The sequence below is a fragment of the Hippocampus bargibanti genome, linkage group LG15 (assembly GCF_051943395.1).
Source record: "Hippocampus bargibanti isolate YZ-2025 linkage group LG15, ASM5194339v1, whole genome shotgun sequence".
In the NCBI taxonomy this organism is placed as follows: Eukaryota; Metazoa; Chordata; class Actinopteri; order Syngnathiformes; family Syngnathidae; genus Hippocampus; species Hippocampus bargibanti.
The window spans coordinates 6,933,444-6,948,148 of record NC_142748.1 but is presented as its reverse complement, the minus strand read 5'-3'; the positions used below and the strand labels follow the sequence as shown (position 1 = coordinate 6,948,148).

The following is a 14,705-nucleotide window of genomic DNA, read 5'->3' as shown; positions in this document are numbered from 1 at the left end:
GCTGCTATTCCATGCCACACCACAGGTGGCGTGAACGGGCTGAATTGTCTTGACAACTGCCGAGTAAGAGCACGCACGCACCCACCATCTCCTGTCAAAATGTATCTTATTTTGTAAACAAAAACATAGAGTAGCGTTTAGACCATGGCATAAATGTACAGTTGGTTTGCAGGACGTTCATTTCGATCGTCCGAAAGATTACTGTCGGTCTCGTAAACTACGAAAACAACTATTTTAATCGGACTCGGATACAGTCCACATTTACTCACTTCCGGGTTCTCCACAAATCACAGGCCTCACTTGCGTCTCGTTGCTTCAAGGAGCAGTGGAATTTCAATACATTTTTGAAATGTGAATTTTACTGTGCATTTATTCTGATATATTTTTGTCTTTTTTCGAGGTTGCAGAAGACATTTAAAAAGAAATACATTGATTAATTTCCCTTCCCATTTTAGTGTCTGTAATTATTTGTGACCCACGCCTTTGCATGTTTACTTTATTTTCTATTTAAGATGTACATCGTTTCCGGGCTTTAGGACCAGGCGGATTGTTGTGTAGTGGGGAACTGCCCCGCCTCGTCATTGGCGGAGAGCTTGCCACGTGCAATATTTTTTTACGGTTCTTGAGCATACCTGTCAGCTTTTTGCACACAACCGGTGGATCACAGAGGTGAGTTTTGCATCTTTACGTGCATTCGCACGCATAAAAGTTTGTTTTTTATGCGTGGATTCCTTTGTCGCCGCGACAAGAACGACAAAAACATGTCAACGCAAGTTGCACACATTTGTTTTCTCTCCTCTTTCGAACAAAACCTCCCAACCCAACTTCCTCCTAGCTCCGAAATGCGATTAAATCCAAGTTATTTTTTTAACACAGTTAAATTCATTAAAACATCTAGACCCTTTCCGGACAGTGTGGACTCGATGCAGACACGCAATGACTTATAGATCCGGTTTGTCAAGTAACAGTTTCACAGAGGTGCTTTTTAATCGCTATAAGTGTACGATGATATATTAATTGGGATTAAAATGCTGTCTGAAGCAAGCATGTGTGGAGCTAAACATCTGGAAACTTTTATTTATTTATTTATTTATTTATTTATTTATTTATTTATTTATTTATTTATTTATTTATTTATTTATGACCACGTCTTTTCAAATGACCTACTTCCATGTATTTTAATGTCTCACGGGGGCTTATCGGTTGTTGGTAATGCTCAGAAAGTGTGACCAAAAAGGTTGACTTTTGCAAGCCCACATCATAAAGTAAACAGACATTCTAGATTAAGCCAAAATGGGGTTGAGCAAAGTCTCCTAAAAGTTACAATTGACTAGGCAGCATCTGTGAATAACTAACTCCCGTGAATAATTCTGAGGGTTTTGTTTTGTTTGGAATGTACATGCGCTCGATTCTGGTCGGTTCTTGGCATGCTGATGCAGCAGCGAGACAACCTGAGGAACTATTCACTCGGTTCCTGTCAATTATTTGTAGCGGTGGACTCGTTTCTGGATTTGAGTTAACGTCTGCTGTCAAAGGGCACCTACAGTATAATCTTTGTGTCACACAATGGCAGAAATGTAACGGCGCTCCTTTCCTCAGGTCTTCATCCGAACCTTTTCGGAGGCTGAACATCATACTCGGGAATCCTCCGCCATGGCACTAAGCCCCACGTTCAACATCGACGCCCCGCGATGGGACCAGACCACCTTCATGGGGCGCCTCAAGCACTTCTTCAATATCACCGATTGGCGGACGGCGCTTCTGCCCGACTCGCGCTTGGATGAGGCCAAAGCTTTGGTGGAGAGCTGCAGGTAATCAAATGTTTGTATTTCTACATGATGTGACAAAACATTCATTCTATTGCACGTTATTTCACCACCAGGGCGGGTTCGGTCCCACCGGGCACCACGGAGGAGCAACTTCATTACGCCAAGAAGCTTTACGACTCGGCTTTCCATCCTGATTCTGGTGACCGCATGAACATCATCGGCCGCATGTCCTTCCAGGTCCCCGGCGGCATGGCCATCACCGGCTGCATGTTGCAGTTCTACAGGTAGAATTGTGCAAACGTTAACACGGCCGTGTTTGCTTGCAATGTTCTGTTGATTTTTTTATTGTGCAAGGTGACGCGGTTTATCTTGACTGACAAACATTGGGAAAAAAACGTTTTGGGCAAAGAAAGAAAATAGAAATAAAAATTCTTTCCCCCCCAAAAAAGGCTAGCTGGAATTACATCATATTGTTTATGAAACTGAATGAAAAGAACTACTGTATAATTATAGCAACAATGTTTTTGAAATGTATTTTCTATTTGTATTTATTTGTGCCGTTTCCATACATCTAGCTGGCTATTGATCTATATGATCTATATGGCTATTATTATTATTATGATGATGATGATGATGATAATTATTATTATTACCTAGCTAGATACCTATTAGCTATCTGGCTGGCTAGCTATCTAACTGGGTATTGTTTAGCTATCTAGCTAGCTGTTAAATAATAATAATAATAGTGCATCTTTCCAGGACTGTGCCCGCGGTGGTCTTCTGGCAGTGGGTCAATCAATCCTTCAACGCGCTGGTCAACTACACCAACCGTAACGCCGCCTCTCCCATCACTCCCAAGTAAAACCTTCAAAGCCTTCTTGGGGTCCGCCCTTTAAATAACATTGCCTTTTTATTTGCACGCCACAGGCAGATCGGCGTCGCCTACGTGACCGCCACCAGTACGGCTTTAGCCACGGCGGTGGGACTCAACCTCTACACCAAGGTACGGTTGCCATGGATACAGAGTGACGTCAAGTGCTTTTGGGTATAAAGTATGCTTATTTCTCCATATCGCAGAGAGCACCTCCACTGGTGGCGCGATGGGTGCCTTTCGCGGCCGTGGCGGCGGCCAACTGTGTCAACATTCCCATGATGAGGCAACAGTGAGTGCCTCAGACACACTTTGAGGACGTTTGAAATGAAGTTTCATTTGAGTTTTACAGACTCAAATCCAAAATTTGAAATTATTTCTCTTGCTCTCATATCTCAAAGTCAAAATCAACTTTATTGTCAAATATGATGAAATTACTGTCCTCTCGGACCCAGCGTGCAAGGCACTTATAATGACTAAACAAACATAATAAACACGGGGGAGAGAGAGAGGGGAGCCGCTGCGTGTTTACGCGCCACCATTTTGGGAAAAAAAAAAACAAATAATATGACTCAAGTCCCTCCCAGCCCTGCCCCCCCTGGCCCTTCCCACTGCCACACTCACCGAACTCTGAGTAGAGTACATGCTTTTTTCTCGTTTTTTTTCTGCAAGACCTCACTTTAACCCTATTTTTGTTTGTTTGTTTTTGTAATGCACATTTTATATTCTCATCAGTTTTGAAAATGTGCCTAAAATGTGTTTTCAGGGAAATCTTGAACGGCATCGCCGTCACCGATGAAAACGGCAACAAGCTGGGCCACTCGCAGGTGAGCTATTTGTACGAATAGCCAAACCAAACACACTGGCTTCATTTTTTTTCTTCTTTTGTCCAGAAAGCGGCGGCGAAAGGCATCACGCAAGTGGTCATTTCTAGGATCACCATGGCTGCGCCAGGAATGAGTATGTATATATATACATATATATATATTTTTTTTTAAATCCAGTGTATCAAACAGCTCTTTTATTTTGTCACCTCATCCGCCCTCTCCTTCGCAGTCATCCTCCCCATCATCATGCAACGGCTGGAAAAATACAAATTCATGCAGGTTGGTTCCTCTTTTTTTTTTTTCCCTCCAATTCTTGCCTGATTGTGTTCCCCATGATGACTTCTTCTTTTTGTTATTTTTTTTGCAGAGAATCACATACCTCCATGGGCCCATTCAAGTGATGATGGTGGGCGTCTTGTAAGTACAATATTTGACCACAGAATAAGGGTTTAAAAAAAAAAAAAATATATATATATATATATATATATATATATATATATATATATATATATATATATATATATATATATATATATATATATATATATACAAGTCTCATGATGGTCGTTACACTTTCGTTGCTCTTATCTCAAAACAGTTTGATCTTCATGGTGCCGGCAGCTTGCTCGCTGTTCCCTCAACGATGGTAACTCAAGTCTCATTTATTATTTTTGTTTTCATTTTTTTCCCAAAATGTATACCGAGCTCCATTATGCCCATGCATTATGCTTTCTCGTATAAAAGTTGTAGTACGCTGTACATTATTTGATATGATAAAAAAACCTATAAAATACGGCTAAAACGTATAAGTTGACAGGTATGATCTAAATAGCTATCTACTTGCTATCTATTAGCTATCTAGCTGGCTGGCTAGCTATCTCGCTAGCTATCTATTAGCTATAAAGCTATCTAGCCGGCTAGCTATCTAGCTAGCTATCAATTAGATAGCTAGCTCGCTTTCTAACTTTTTGAGTAATATCCTGGTTGAGTGAACGCTGGCACGTGTGGCTGCCGCTGCTCACCCACAGAAAAAGGTTTCCTGTGACTGTAAAGTGACCTTGAGAATTTTGAACAGCGCTTACAAATTAAATCTATTATTATTATTATTATTAAAATAATGTCAATGAGTTAAGTTGTTACTTTTTTATATATAACATTAAAAAAAACATTATTTTGGTCATTTCGAACAACGTCTGATGTCTTCCTCTTTGTGTCGCAGCTCCATTGCCGTGTCAAAGCTCGAGCCCGAATTGCGAGACGCCATAACGTCCAAGTACGGTGGCGGCGTGCAGCGCGTCTACTTCAACAAAGGCCTCTAAGAACTTAGGGACTCATTACACACTCACATGACTCTATTTTTTTCCCTCAATGGTTACTCACACGTTTTAAAAAGGTGCTTATTTTAACTTACACTGTGTACGTGGGGATGTCTCGCTGAATTCTTTTTAAATCTCCTCCTCTGATTTTACATTTCTTTGTCATTACATACCAAATTATATCTCTTCTCGGGAATTTTCTTTACATGCGCTCTTGGAACTGAACAAAAAGAAGTTCTTGGTTCTTGTATTGTGTTTTACATTTACCGGTACTTTCCCTGGGACAACGTCTCTTGAGCATAAATGGACTTCTATGCAGGATTCAAGATGGCTGAAACACCACTTCTTTCAGAAATAAGGGAGTTCTGTCCAACATGGAGGACATAATTAACTGATTTGCATGATTCGGTTGAAGCTGTTTAAAAGAAATGATACCACAATCCTCAATTTGCGTTGTATTAAAGGAACTGAGGAGTCTTGGTTCAAAATTGGTCATGCCAAGGCCATTTCTCACTAAACTGTCCTTGTGTGTGAATGTGTGTCTAGTGACTGTTATGACTACCGATTAACATAAATTGGGGTGTGTACGTATTACTATAAATACTTTTACATTAGATGTGCATACTTTTGCTATCAGTATATTCCACATCTTAATATTCATTCACCGTTCATTACCCATTAATGCGATTGCGAGCTTTTGGGTACTTCCCACTCGCCGTACCACTGAGGGGGCGTGTCCAGGGACCAAATTTCTATAAAACCTCCGAGCACCCAGACGACAACAAGTCTTCGGACGACACTACGATTACCTCTCGTCCTCGGATGCGGCACGAAAAAAAAAAAATAATCAAAATTTCATCTTACGTCACTTACATCAAACGCCCGTTTTGGTGACGTCGTGACTTCTTGAAAAACAAACAAAAAATCTCTGCTACTTATCCCGAGGGAAAAAAAATCAAAAGACGCTTCTAGTTGGCATCTCCATTGCCAACACTGCAAAAAAGGAGACAACTCACGTCGCCGTTTCTGCGTCAACAATGCCGCTGAGACGAAACGAGATCTTGTGCACGCTGGTGCTGCTGCTCGTGTGGCGGGCGGAGGAGCTCGCCCAGGCGTGCAGCTGCGCCCCGGTGCACCCGCAACAGGCATTTTGCAACGCAGACGTGGGTGAGTACGTCGCCCAAACATGCCCACTGACACGCTTGTGTTGTTGTTGTTGTTGTGATGGTGATGTTCTGCTCCACTTGGATCCTGATCATTCTGTTTTTTTTTGTGTGGTGTTGTGCTGCACAAGGCCACGATTGGCTTCGCATACTGATTTATGTGATTCGTATAGCAACACCCACTTCTAGACCACCATAGCCCCCCCCCCCCCTTACAAGTTCCTCTAAACCGCTCGTAGTCAAAATACCTTCGTATCAGGCGGCGGGGTCCTTGACGTCAGAGAAACACTTTAATAAAAAAACTGTTTAGTCGAAAGAAATCTGTTTTTCAGACAAAGAACATTTTGTTTTGCTTTGAGTTGTTCTAACCTTGGCGTGGTTGTCGTTTTCCGAGTCACCAAGTCATGACCGACTGATTAATGTTCAAAAATAACAATTTCTTTATCGGCATGAAAAAACAAAACCCAAATAAATTCGGGAATGGCGCTCCACGTCATATTTTCACTTCCCGAATGAATTTATGAATGCCGGTGAATGAGTTAAACAATTCTTTTTGAGCATCATAAGAAATGTTAACCAACCTGGCTCCTCCATCACAAAGATGAGTTTAAGGAAGACAGGATGTATCACTTTGCTCTATTTTATTGACACTAATTACTACTTTTTTCCCCTTATCTTTTTGCAATTTAAGCAGCTACAGAACAACCCACCAAAAGTGTTTTCAGTTAATATCTGAAGCAAGACAGTGTTAGCGTGCTCATTGTACCTTTTGTGGATCATAACCATGTAAATTTAAACTTTTAACATTTAGCCTTTTGGTGATGTATTTTTTTTTTTCGGGGGGGGGTAACAATGGTGAAATGTATAAGTTCCTCTTTTTGGATGGGAAGGAGGATGCCGTTGCATCATGTTAGCTTGCATGACGGAAGTTTGTAGGTTCTGCTCTAGCGCGTTTCCATGTATGCAATACACATTAATGCGGTGCACTTTTGGCGTTCTTTGTCTTGCTGGCCAATACAGTACATTATACAAAAAAGTGCTAATTTGGTTGTGACATCAAAAAAATAGCCATAAATGTATTTATTTATTTGTTCCATAGTGACCTCTGACCCCAAGTTCCCGAATGAATGGATAATATGATGGGTATGGTTCCTATATGGCTTGTGATTGGTTGATGATGATTCCATGGCGTGGTCCCCTTTTTTTTCGCCAGAAGTCTGCTAGGATAGTAATAATAATACATTTCATTTATCAGCGCCTTTCAAAATTCTCAAGGTCACCTTATAGTCACAGGATAAGTTTTTCTGTGGGTGAGCAGCGGCAGCCACACGCCCCAGTGTTCACTCAACTAGGAATAACTCAAATAGATCAAGTAAGCTAGCTAATAGCTGACTAATAGATAACTAGCTAGTTAGTTAGACAGCTAATAGATAGCAAATAGATAGCTAGGTAGCCAGCAACGGTGACCCCGTTCAACCGGGAATAACTCAAATAGATCAAGTTAGCTAGCTAGATAGCTAATAGATGACTAATAGAGAGCTAAGGGATCGTCTTCCTGCTACCCCGGAACATAAACTGAAAATAGATGGATGGATAAGTTGTCGTTATTTTATTTATTTCATTTGCGTTTTTTACTAAGCCTATGGGATGCCGACGCGGCTTTGGCTGGCGCGACGTGGCACCGTCGAGGGAAAGGGGAGAGAAGCAGTGTGGAAAGGGTCTCTCTCGTATGAGGGCGGGTGGGCTAGGGGGGGGGGGTTGCATTTCCACACTGCAAACTTTCCTCTCGATCCGAGTGTGTCTTTTGACTTAATTTCCACTCCTTTTTTGTGTGTGTGAGGATCAAATTTTGGAATTAGAGGAATGCTTCAAAATGCGGGTGTGTGCTTTTAAAAAGTCCCACCACCCAAAAAAATGATGCAGAAAGCTGCAGCTGGGCTGACATCTGGATGACATCGAGGGTTTGTTGTCTATTTAGTGACTCGGTGGACCAATAAGTGGGAATGTTTCAGTGGTTTCACTCAAATTGCCTTTCATGGGGAAGAGTTGTGGCAAAAAAAACTCCCCTTTGCAGAAAATGACAATGATGTCATTCAACGTTGCATTCGCCTCCACAAAAAAAAAAAAAAAAAAGAAAAAACAAATCTTGACATTGTTTGATGCCTTTCCTTGAAAAACAGGATGTCTCTGTGAGGTGATTTATTTTTCCAGGTCTTTCGTGAATCAATAAACCGTTACGGGAAATTTAAAAATGTGGTTTGGGGTTTTGGACGTGACACAGCAGTAAACAGTCGTAGAAAGGCTTTTTTTGTTTTGAGGCTGTTCGTCTCCGTGTGCTTCCTGCTAACAATGCTACCAAAACCATGCGGTCGGACGTTGGTGGGCGGTCAGGGCCTGCAAGGCCTTCTCTGCTGGATTAAAAATATCTGAATCACAGACTAATGTGAATTATATTTTGTCCATGAATTCGAATTATGATTGGCTAGTCACGCACGGTGCCATCTGGCTATCTATTTGCTATCTATCCAGGCTAATGGCTGGCTATCTGTTAGCTATCTAGCTGGCTGGCTGGCTATCTATTCGCTATCTATCCAGCTGGCTGGCTATTGGATGTCTATTGGCTAGCTAGTTGGCTGGCTATCTATTGGCTATCTATCCAAGTGGCAAGCTATCTATTGGCTGGCTAGTTGGATGGCTGTCTATTAGCCAAAATGGCTGAAGAAGGAGAAGAAATTTGGTTGGAGATTTTCTATTAAAGCCATTTTCAAGACAGACTTTTCAGGTTGGACAGCTCCGAAGCTAGCAAAAATAGCAAATAAGATTGCAATTTTATGAGGTTATCATGAATCCACATGTTCATAGTAAAAATTGGAACAGTTTAACGACAGTATTTCTTAAGTTTCTTCAAGTCACGAGTTATTTCCTGGCCATCTCCACCCTCTAGTGGACGTGTAGTAACATCACACCACACTCACAGCTGTGAAGCGATTCAGACATAGCACTACTGAAGGCCTCAGAGTGACATGCACGCCCCCACACAATGCAGAGTGCTACACTGCCCCCCGTGAATTAGCATTCATGTAACTTTAATTGACGTGAGATGAAACGTGATGCAGGATTTCAAAATAAAAGTCTTTATTCACACGCCGCTGTTGCACATTAGTGCTCCGGATGGAATACGGCTGACGTGAGGGGAAATTACTGCTGACGCTTTCGTTTTAACGCAGCTTCATGTAATTGGCTCAACATGTGGCGGGCGGATGAGGAAAAGACGAAGAAGGTCGTCATGGCGGCGGCAGCTTCGCGCATGGAAAACTTGCTCCGAATCTGAGTCATGTCGCCCCCCCCCCCACCCCCCGTCCCTGTTGGCGGGAACAATCCAAATGTGGGTCACTTGGTGGTTTTCTGGCGGAGATCACGTGTGATCTTGATCTTGCAGTATGTCGACGTGACTTTGACCTTGCGGATCATTTAGAACGGCAAAAAACGGTCAAATCAGAATTTTGTTTTTTTTATTTGAAAATTTTTCAACAGAATGAGTTCAACAGCAACTTCCTGTTAGTAGTTTAGCGCCCCGTTGCCCGATTCTCCATTTGTTAGAATCCGACTCGGAATGAAGTCAGGAAGTGAGAGGAGTGGGGGGTAAAGGAATGCAAGCCGGAGATCCAGCCAGGTACAACCACACTTTGTGTGTGTGTGTGTGTGTGTGTGTGTGTGTGTGTGTGTGTGTGTGTGTGTGTGTGTGTGTGTGTGTGTGTGTGTGTGTGTGTGTGTGTTGAATATTTGCAGAGTGGAACAGAAAACACTGATGTTTCCACATAGTTCCCAGCTCAGAAATAAAAGCAGAGCCACAGAAATAAGTAGCAACTATTAAAAAAAAAATGCTAGCATAGCGCCATTTTAAAATCAATTCAATTCAATAACTATAGAAGTAAAAATAAATAATAATAAATATAATAAATAAAAAAAATGGAATAAAAACCACAACACAAACTCCTGGACTTTTTTTAATCCCCTAAAATCCCTTTTGAGTGAAAAATGCATCTAAAAAAATAAAATAAAAACCAAAACCCGAACAAATTCAGTAATAGCGCTCGACGTCATATTACCGACTCAATTCGTGAATGGCAGTGAATGACTTAAAAATACGTCAAATGAACTTGGAAAGTGTGTATGTGTGTGTGTGTGTGTGTGTGTGTGTGTGTGTGTGTGTGTATTCATTCTCCATTTGGGATATTCCACTACTCCCATTGCCCCCCTTTTACTCTGTTACAGTTTCCATTGAAAGTTTAATGGGATGAGCATAGCTGAAGCTGGACTTCGTCTCTCTCACACACACACACACACACACACACACACACACACACACACACACACACACACACACACACACTTAATAATAATAATAATCCATTTCATATCCTTTCAAAACTCCCAAGATAGCAAATGGATAACCATCTAGATAGCTAGCTAATAGATAGCAAATATATTGCCAGTTAGCTATCTAGCTAATAGATAGAAAATGGATAGCAAATAGATAGCTAGATAGCAAATAGATAGCCAGCTAGGTAGCTAGCTAGATAGCAAATAGATAGCCTTTTTTGGTCCTGGAAAGACACAAAAGTCCTTTTCTGAGTCTTGGGTTTGCGTTCACACACACACACACACACACACACACACACACACACACACACACACACACACACACACACACACACACACACACACACACACACACACACACACACACACACACACACACACACACACACACACGGACACACACCGTTGGCCTCGGTTTTCATGTTTCTATAAATAGAATAGAATGAAAAGCCTTTTTTAGTCATCGTATGGTGTCTCCATTTTAGCTTCTCGTGTCTGGAAACAGGAAGTGTCAGTCCAAATGTAACCCGAATAAGCCGCCATGTCATATTTATTGACCGCTGAAGCTCACTTTGTCCATTCTTCCACCTACTTGTTTTTTCCACTTTTATTTTGTAATTTTCTTTTTGTGTGTGTTTTTATTCGCAGTGATCCGAGCGAAAGTGGTTGGCGAACGAGAGGTGGACTCCGGTAACGACATCTACGGGAATCCCATCAAGAGGATTCAGTATGACGTCAAACAGATCAAGGTACTCGCCAATCAGCTGTGTCTTTTCCCCACAAATCTTTAAAAAAGTGTTTTGAAATATTATTATTATTATTATTATGATTTAGATGTTCAAAGGACCCAATCAGGATATCGACACTATTTTCACGGCGCCCGTGTCGGCCGTATGCGGCGTCACTCTGGACACCAGCGGGAAAAAGGAGTACTTGATTTCCGGTGTGTATTTGTGAACTAGAACCCCGTAATAATCCATACAGATGTTTCAAAAGAAAAATGATAAATTCACCGTGTGTTCTTTTTCTCAGGCAAAGCCGACGCCGGCGGGCAGATGCACGTGACGCTGTGCGATTACATTATGCCTTGGGATTTTTTGAGCAACACCCAAAAAAAGAGTCTGAGTCAGCGCTATCAGATGGGATGCGAGTGCAAGGTATGAGCCCGATGCGGAAAAAATATAAAATAAAAATCTGTTAATATTGATAAGGTCTGTTGGAATCTGCATCCATCAAAAAGCCATTTCCGAAATCAATTTTTTCATACTTTGGATTGATTAGTTATTTGTCAATAGCAGATTAAAAATAGTGTTATTTGCAGTTGCTTTATTCGCAGTTGCTTTATTCGCAGTTGCTTCGAGCAACTTAGTGTAAAAAATAAAACAAAATTAAATTAAATACACTTAAATACAATAAAATTAAATAAAATTCAATTACATTACATTTCATTACATTATGCTACATTAAATTAAATTAAATTAAATTAAATTAAATTAAATTAAATTAAATTAAATTAAATTAAATAAATCTAATTTAATTTATTAAATTGATGGCATTACATTGAATTACATTGAATTTCAATGCATTACATTGAATTACAAGACATTACATTGAATTACAATACATTACATTACATTACAATACAATACAATAAAATAAAGCATTGTATTATCTGGCCGTCTTGGGTGTACCCCAAGGATATATCACATGCTCTGGAACTTTTGGAGTTGGCCCCTTTTGGTAAAAAATAGCCAACAATTCCGACGCTTTCCTGCATCCTTTAAAGAAGAAAAAAAAAATCTCCATTTTTTTATTTTTTATTTTTTTGCTGTAGATCGTACGCTGCCCCTCGCTGCCATGCGAGATCTCGGCCCCAGAGGAGTGCCTGTGGACGGACCTGATGATCGAGAAACAGGTGTACGGTCGCCAGGCCAACCATTACGCCTGCGTCAAACGCGCCGATGGATCCTGCTCTTGGTATCGTGGCGTGGCCCCGCCCAAAAAAGAATTCCTGGATGCGGAAGATCCTTAAAGTGGAGGCCTGAAAATATTGGTTCGTACCCCCTTGGGGGGGAAAAACATAAATATCAGGCCATTTTGATTTCAAGGTGGGAGGGAGGGGGGGATCTGTAGCCTCTGTGTCCATTTTAAACCAAATGAGCGTTCTTTGTTGTTGTCGCAATTGAAGCATGAGACTGTTCAAGTGATGATGTATTTTCCTCCTGAGGCTGGCGTCAGGAGGACGCAATGTTTTATTTTTCTTCTTCTACTTTCGTAGCAATGAAGCACTTCCTCTGAAACTCTTCTAAGTCCAAACCAATCCATCCCCGAGCTGTGCAAGATGATTCATTACAGTAACCTCATTATCTATTATATCCAAAGCTAAAATTCCAAGTTGCCTTTTTTTTAATTTTTAACTCATTCACTGCCAGATGATGTGCAAAAAAATATGTCCACTCCAGTGCCAGGGTTATTATCATTGTCACTTGAATTCCAGGACCCATAGAATATTGAGTTTTAGGACTACACAAACATTCAATATAGCGTTAGAAACCTTAGATTCTCTTCTTTCATCAGTACAAAAGAGTTAATTCCTAAATTGTATGTGTCTGGAGTTATATGACCTTGAAATGAGGGCAGATGTCCAAAATACAATGCAATACATACATATTGGTTTATATCGCGCTTTAACAACAACTGAAGCTGGAACAAAGCGCTAACATGGAAAAAAGGGAAATGCCTGAGGCAATGGCCAGCGCATTATCGGCACCAAAGCAAGAAAAAAATCGAACCAATTCGGGAATGGCGCTCTACGTCATATTTTCAATTCCTGAATACATTTGTGAATGGCAGTGAATGAGTTAATTATTATTATTATTTTTTAGGGGGGGCGGGTATTTCCCTTTTGAAGTAAGCTAACGTCAGGCTCGTCCTCTTTCAAAACAACCCAATTGAACATTTTGACAAACGATTCACTGGACCTGAGTGTATTAAATTTTAGGAGTGTATTAAAATCAACTAATAATTGCGTTGCTAGGGTTCTAATTGCATCTCACCATGTAGCTGTACAGCACCTATGCATCTTATTTTGCCATGATTTGACCATTAATATTATTTCTATGAATTATTGAGTGTTAGCTAGCTAGATTTGCACTTTTTTTTCTACTTCGAGGAAGCGTTCCCAAAAGGCCTAAACACTGATGTTGCAATTTGTCGTAGTTGTTTTTTTTAATATTAATGGTACGTACGCCTTCACACAAAATGGCGAAATGAATTGAATGACAAAAAAGGGGATTTTTTTTTTTACCGCTTATTTACTGTCTTTTCATCGATTGTACATGACTTTTTTTACCGTTTGTCAATGTATAGAAAGCCCAGTGTCACATTTGCTTGTCTTTTTGCCCGCCAATTTACTCACCAAAGCTTTCTCACCTCCTTTTAGATCGCACGTTGACACCAATGCTTTAGACGTCAAGGAATCCGCTTTGGCAAAGTGATTGTTTGTATGGAAAAGGGAGTATTAGAGGCATAACTTAAACTAAAATCATTTTTTTGTGTGTTTTTGACTTTTTTTTCATTCATTGTCTTAAAAAAAGTGTTTAGCCGTCGAGGCGAGGTCCTCTTGCGCTGGAGCACCGTGAGAGTGAAGAGAGAATATTCCTTTTTTGTTTTATTTTATTTTTTTCTTGCGTGAATAATGAGGATCTGATGGTGATAATGATAATAATGGACAACCATGCATGTGTCGGATGCGGACCAAAGTATTCCATATTATCAAATAAAAAGACATGTTTGAAAGGATCTATTTTTTTTTGTCTTTTTGCATTTTTTTTTCTCCATCTCAGGTGAAACATTAAAATACAAGAGTTGTACTCATATAAAAAAAATAAAAAAAATATGTATATTTATAAACACTATTTTCATCAAAAGTATTTGTGAACAGTTGACTGGGGTTTTTTAAATTATTTTTTAAACAGGTCGTTTTTTTTAAGCCTCAGTTGGGACATTATAAGTAAGGGTGAAAGATTTAACAGACACATCATTGGAATTAGAATTACTTGACTGCACTTGGAAACTATTTGGAAAATGTACAGCCAAGCCCAGGAAGCAGGTTTTGTCATTTCGACTAATTCCTGTCTTTTATTTATTTTTTTAAGTCTGGCTAAAGTTTCTGTGTGTGTGCGCGTGCAATCTGCTTTTGACTAGTTTGGCCTTGGGCCTCCAAGGACACAGTGGGTTCACAAACGTGCAAAATGGGTCAAACGCCCAGATTTTTGTTTTGTTTCTTCTTTTGTTCATTTTTTAACACTTAAAACTTCTTGGTTTCGAAACTCGTGTTGTTTCCAGGTTAGCCTGCAAATTCGATCGTAAACACG

The 14,705-nt window shown here is 40.3% G+C and overlaps 2 protein-coding genes across 2 annotated transcripts; both read left to right on the top strand.

Annotated features, from left to right (window-relative positions):
- Positions 1-512: 512 nt before the first annotated feature.
- sfxn2 (sideroflexin 2) lies at positions 513-5,301 on the top strand. Its single transcript, XM_089014901.1, has 12 exons — positions 513-669; positions 1,600-1,811; positions 1,883-2,053; positions 2,529-2,627; positions 2,697-2,772; positions 2,847-2,932; positions 3,407-3,467; positions 3,534-3,600; positions 3,697-3,746; positions 3,835-3,884; positions 4,066-4,113; positions 4,687-5,301. Exons 2-12 carry the CDS (start codon positions 1,654-1,656, stop codon positions 4,784-4,786), a joined length of 966 nt encoding a protein of 321 aa, XP_088871027.1. The 5' UTR covers positions 513-669; positions 1,600-1,653; the 3' UTR covers positions 4,787-5,301.
- Positions 5,302-5,572: 271 nt separating this feature from the next.
- timp2a (TIMP metallopeptidase inhibitor 2a) lies at positions 5,573-13,898 on the top strand. The gene is made up of 5 exons (XM_089015482.1): positions 5,573-5,950; positions 10,978-11,078; positions 11,164-11,272; positions 11,362-11,486; positions 12,164-13,898. Exons 1-5 carry the CDS (start codon positions 5,821-5,823, stop codon positions 12,359-12,361), a joined length of 663 nt encoding a protein of 220 aa, XP_088871608.1. The 5' UTR covers positions 5,573-5,820; the 3' UTR covers positions 12,362-13,898.
- The last annotated feature ends 807 nt before the right edge of the window (positions 13,899-14,705 follow it).

Excerpts from the sequence above, each read along its gene's own strand:
- sfxn2 (XM_089014901.1), top strand. The coding sequence starts at position 1,654 with ATGGCACTAAGCCCCACGTTCAACATCGACGCCCCGCGATGGGACCAG. Across the intron at positions 3,468-3,533 it reads ACAAGCTGGGCCACTCGCAG|AAAGCGGCGGCGAAAGGCAT; the intron begins GTGAGCTATTTG and ends TCTTTTGTCCAG. Across the intron at positions 3,885-4,065 it reads GTGATGATGGTGGGCGTCTT|TTTGATCTTCATGGTGCCGG; the intron begins GTAAGTACAATA and ends ATCTCAAAACAG.
- timp2a (XM_089015482.1), top strand. The coding sequence starts at position 5,821 with ATGCCGCTGAGACGAAACGAGATCTTGTGCACGCTGGTGCTGCTGCTC. Across the intron at positions 5,951-10,977 it reads ATTTTGCAACGCAGACGTGG|TGATCCGAGCGAAAGTGGTT; the intron begins GTGAGTACGTCG and ends TTTTATTCGCAG. Across the intron at positions 11,487-12,163 it reads AGATGGGATGCGAGTGCAAG|ATCGTACGCTGCCCCTCGCT; the intron begins GTATGAGCCCGA and ends TTTTTGCTGTAG.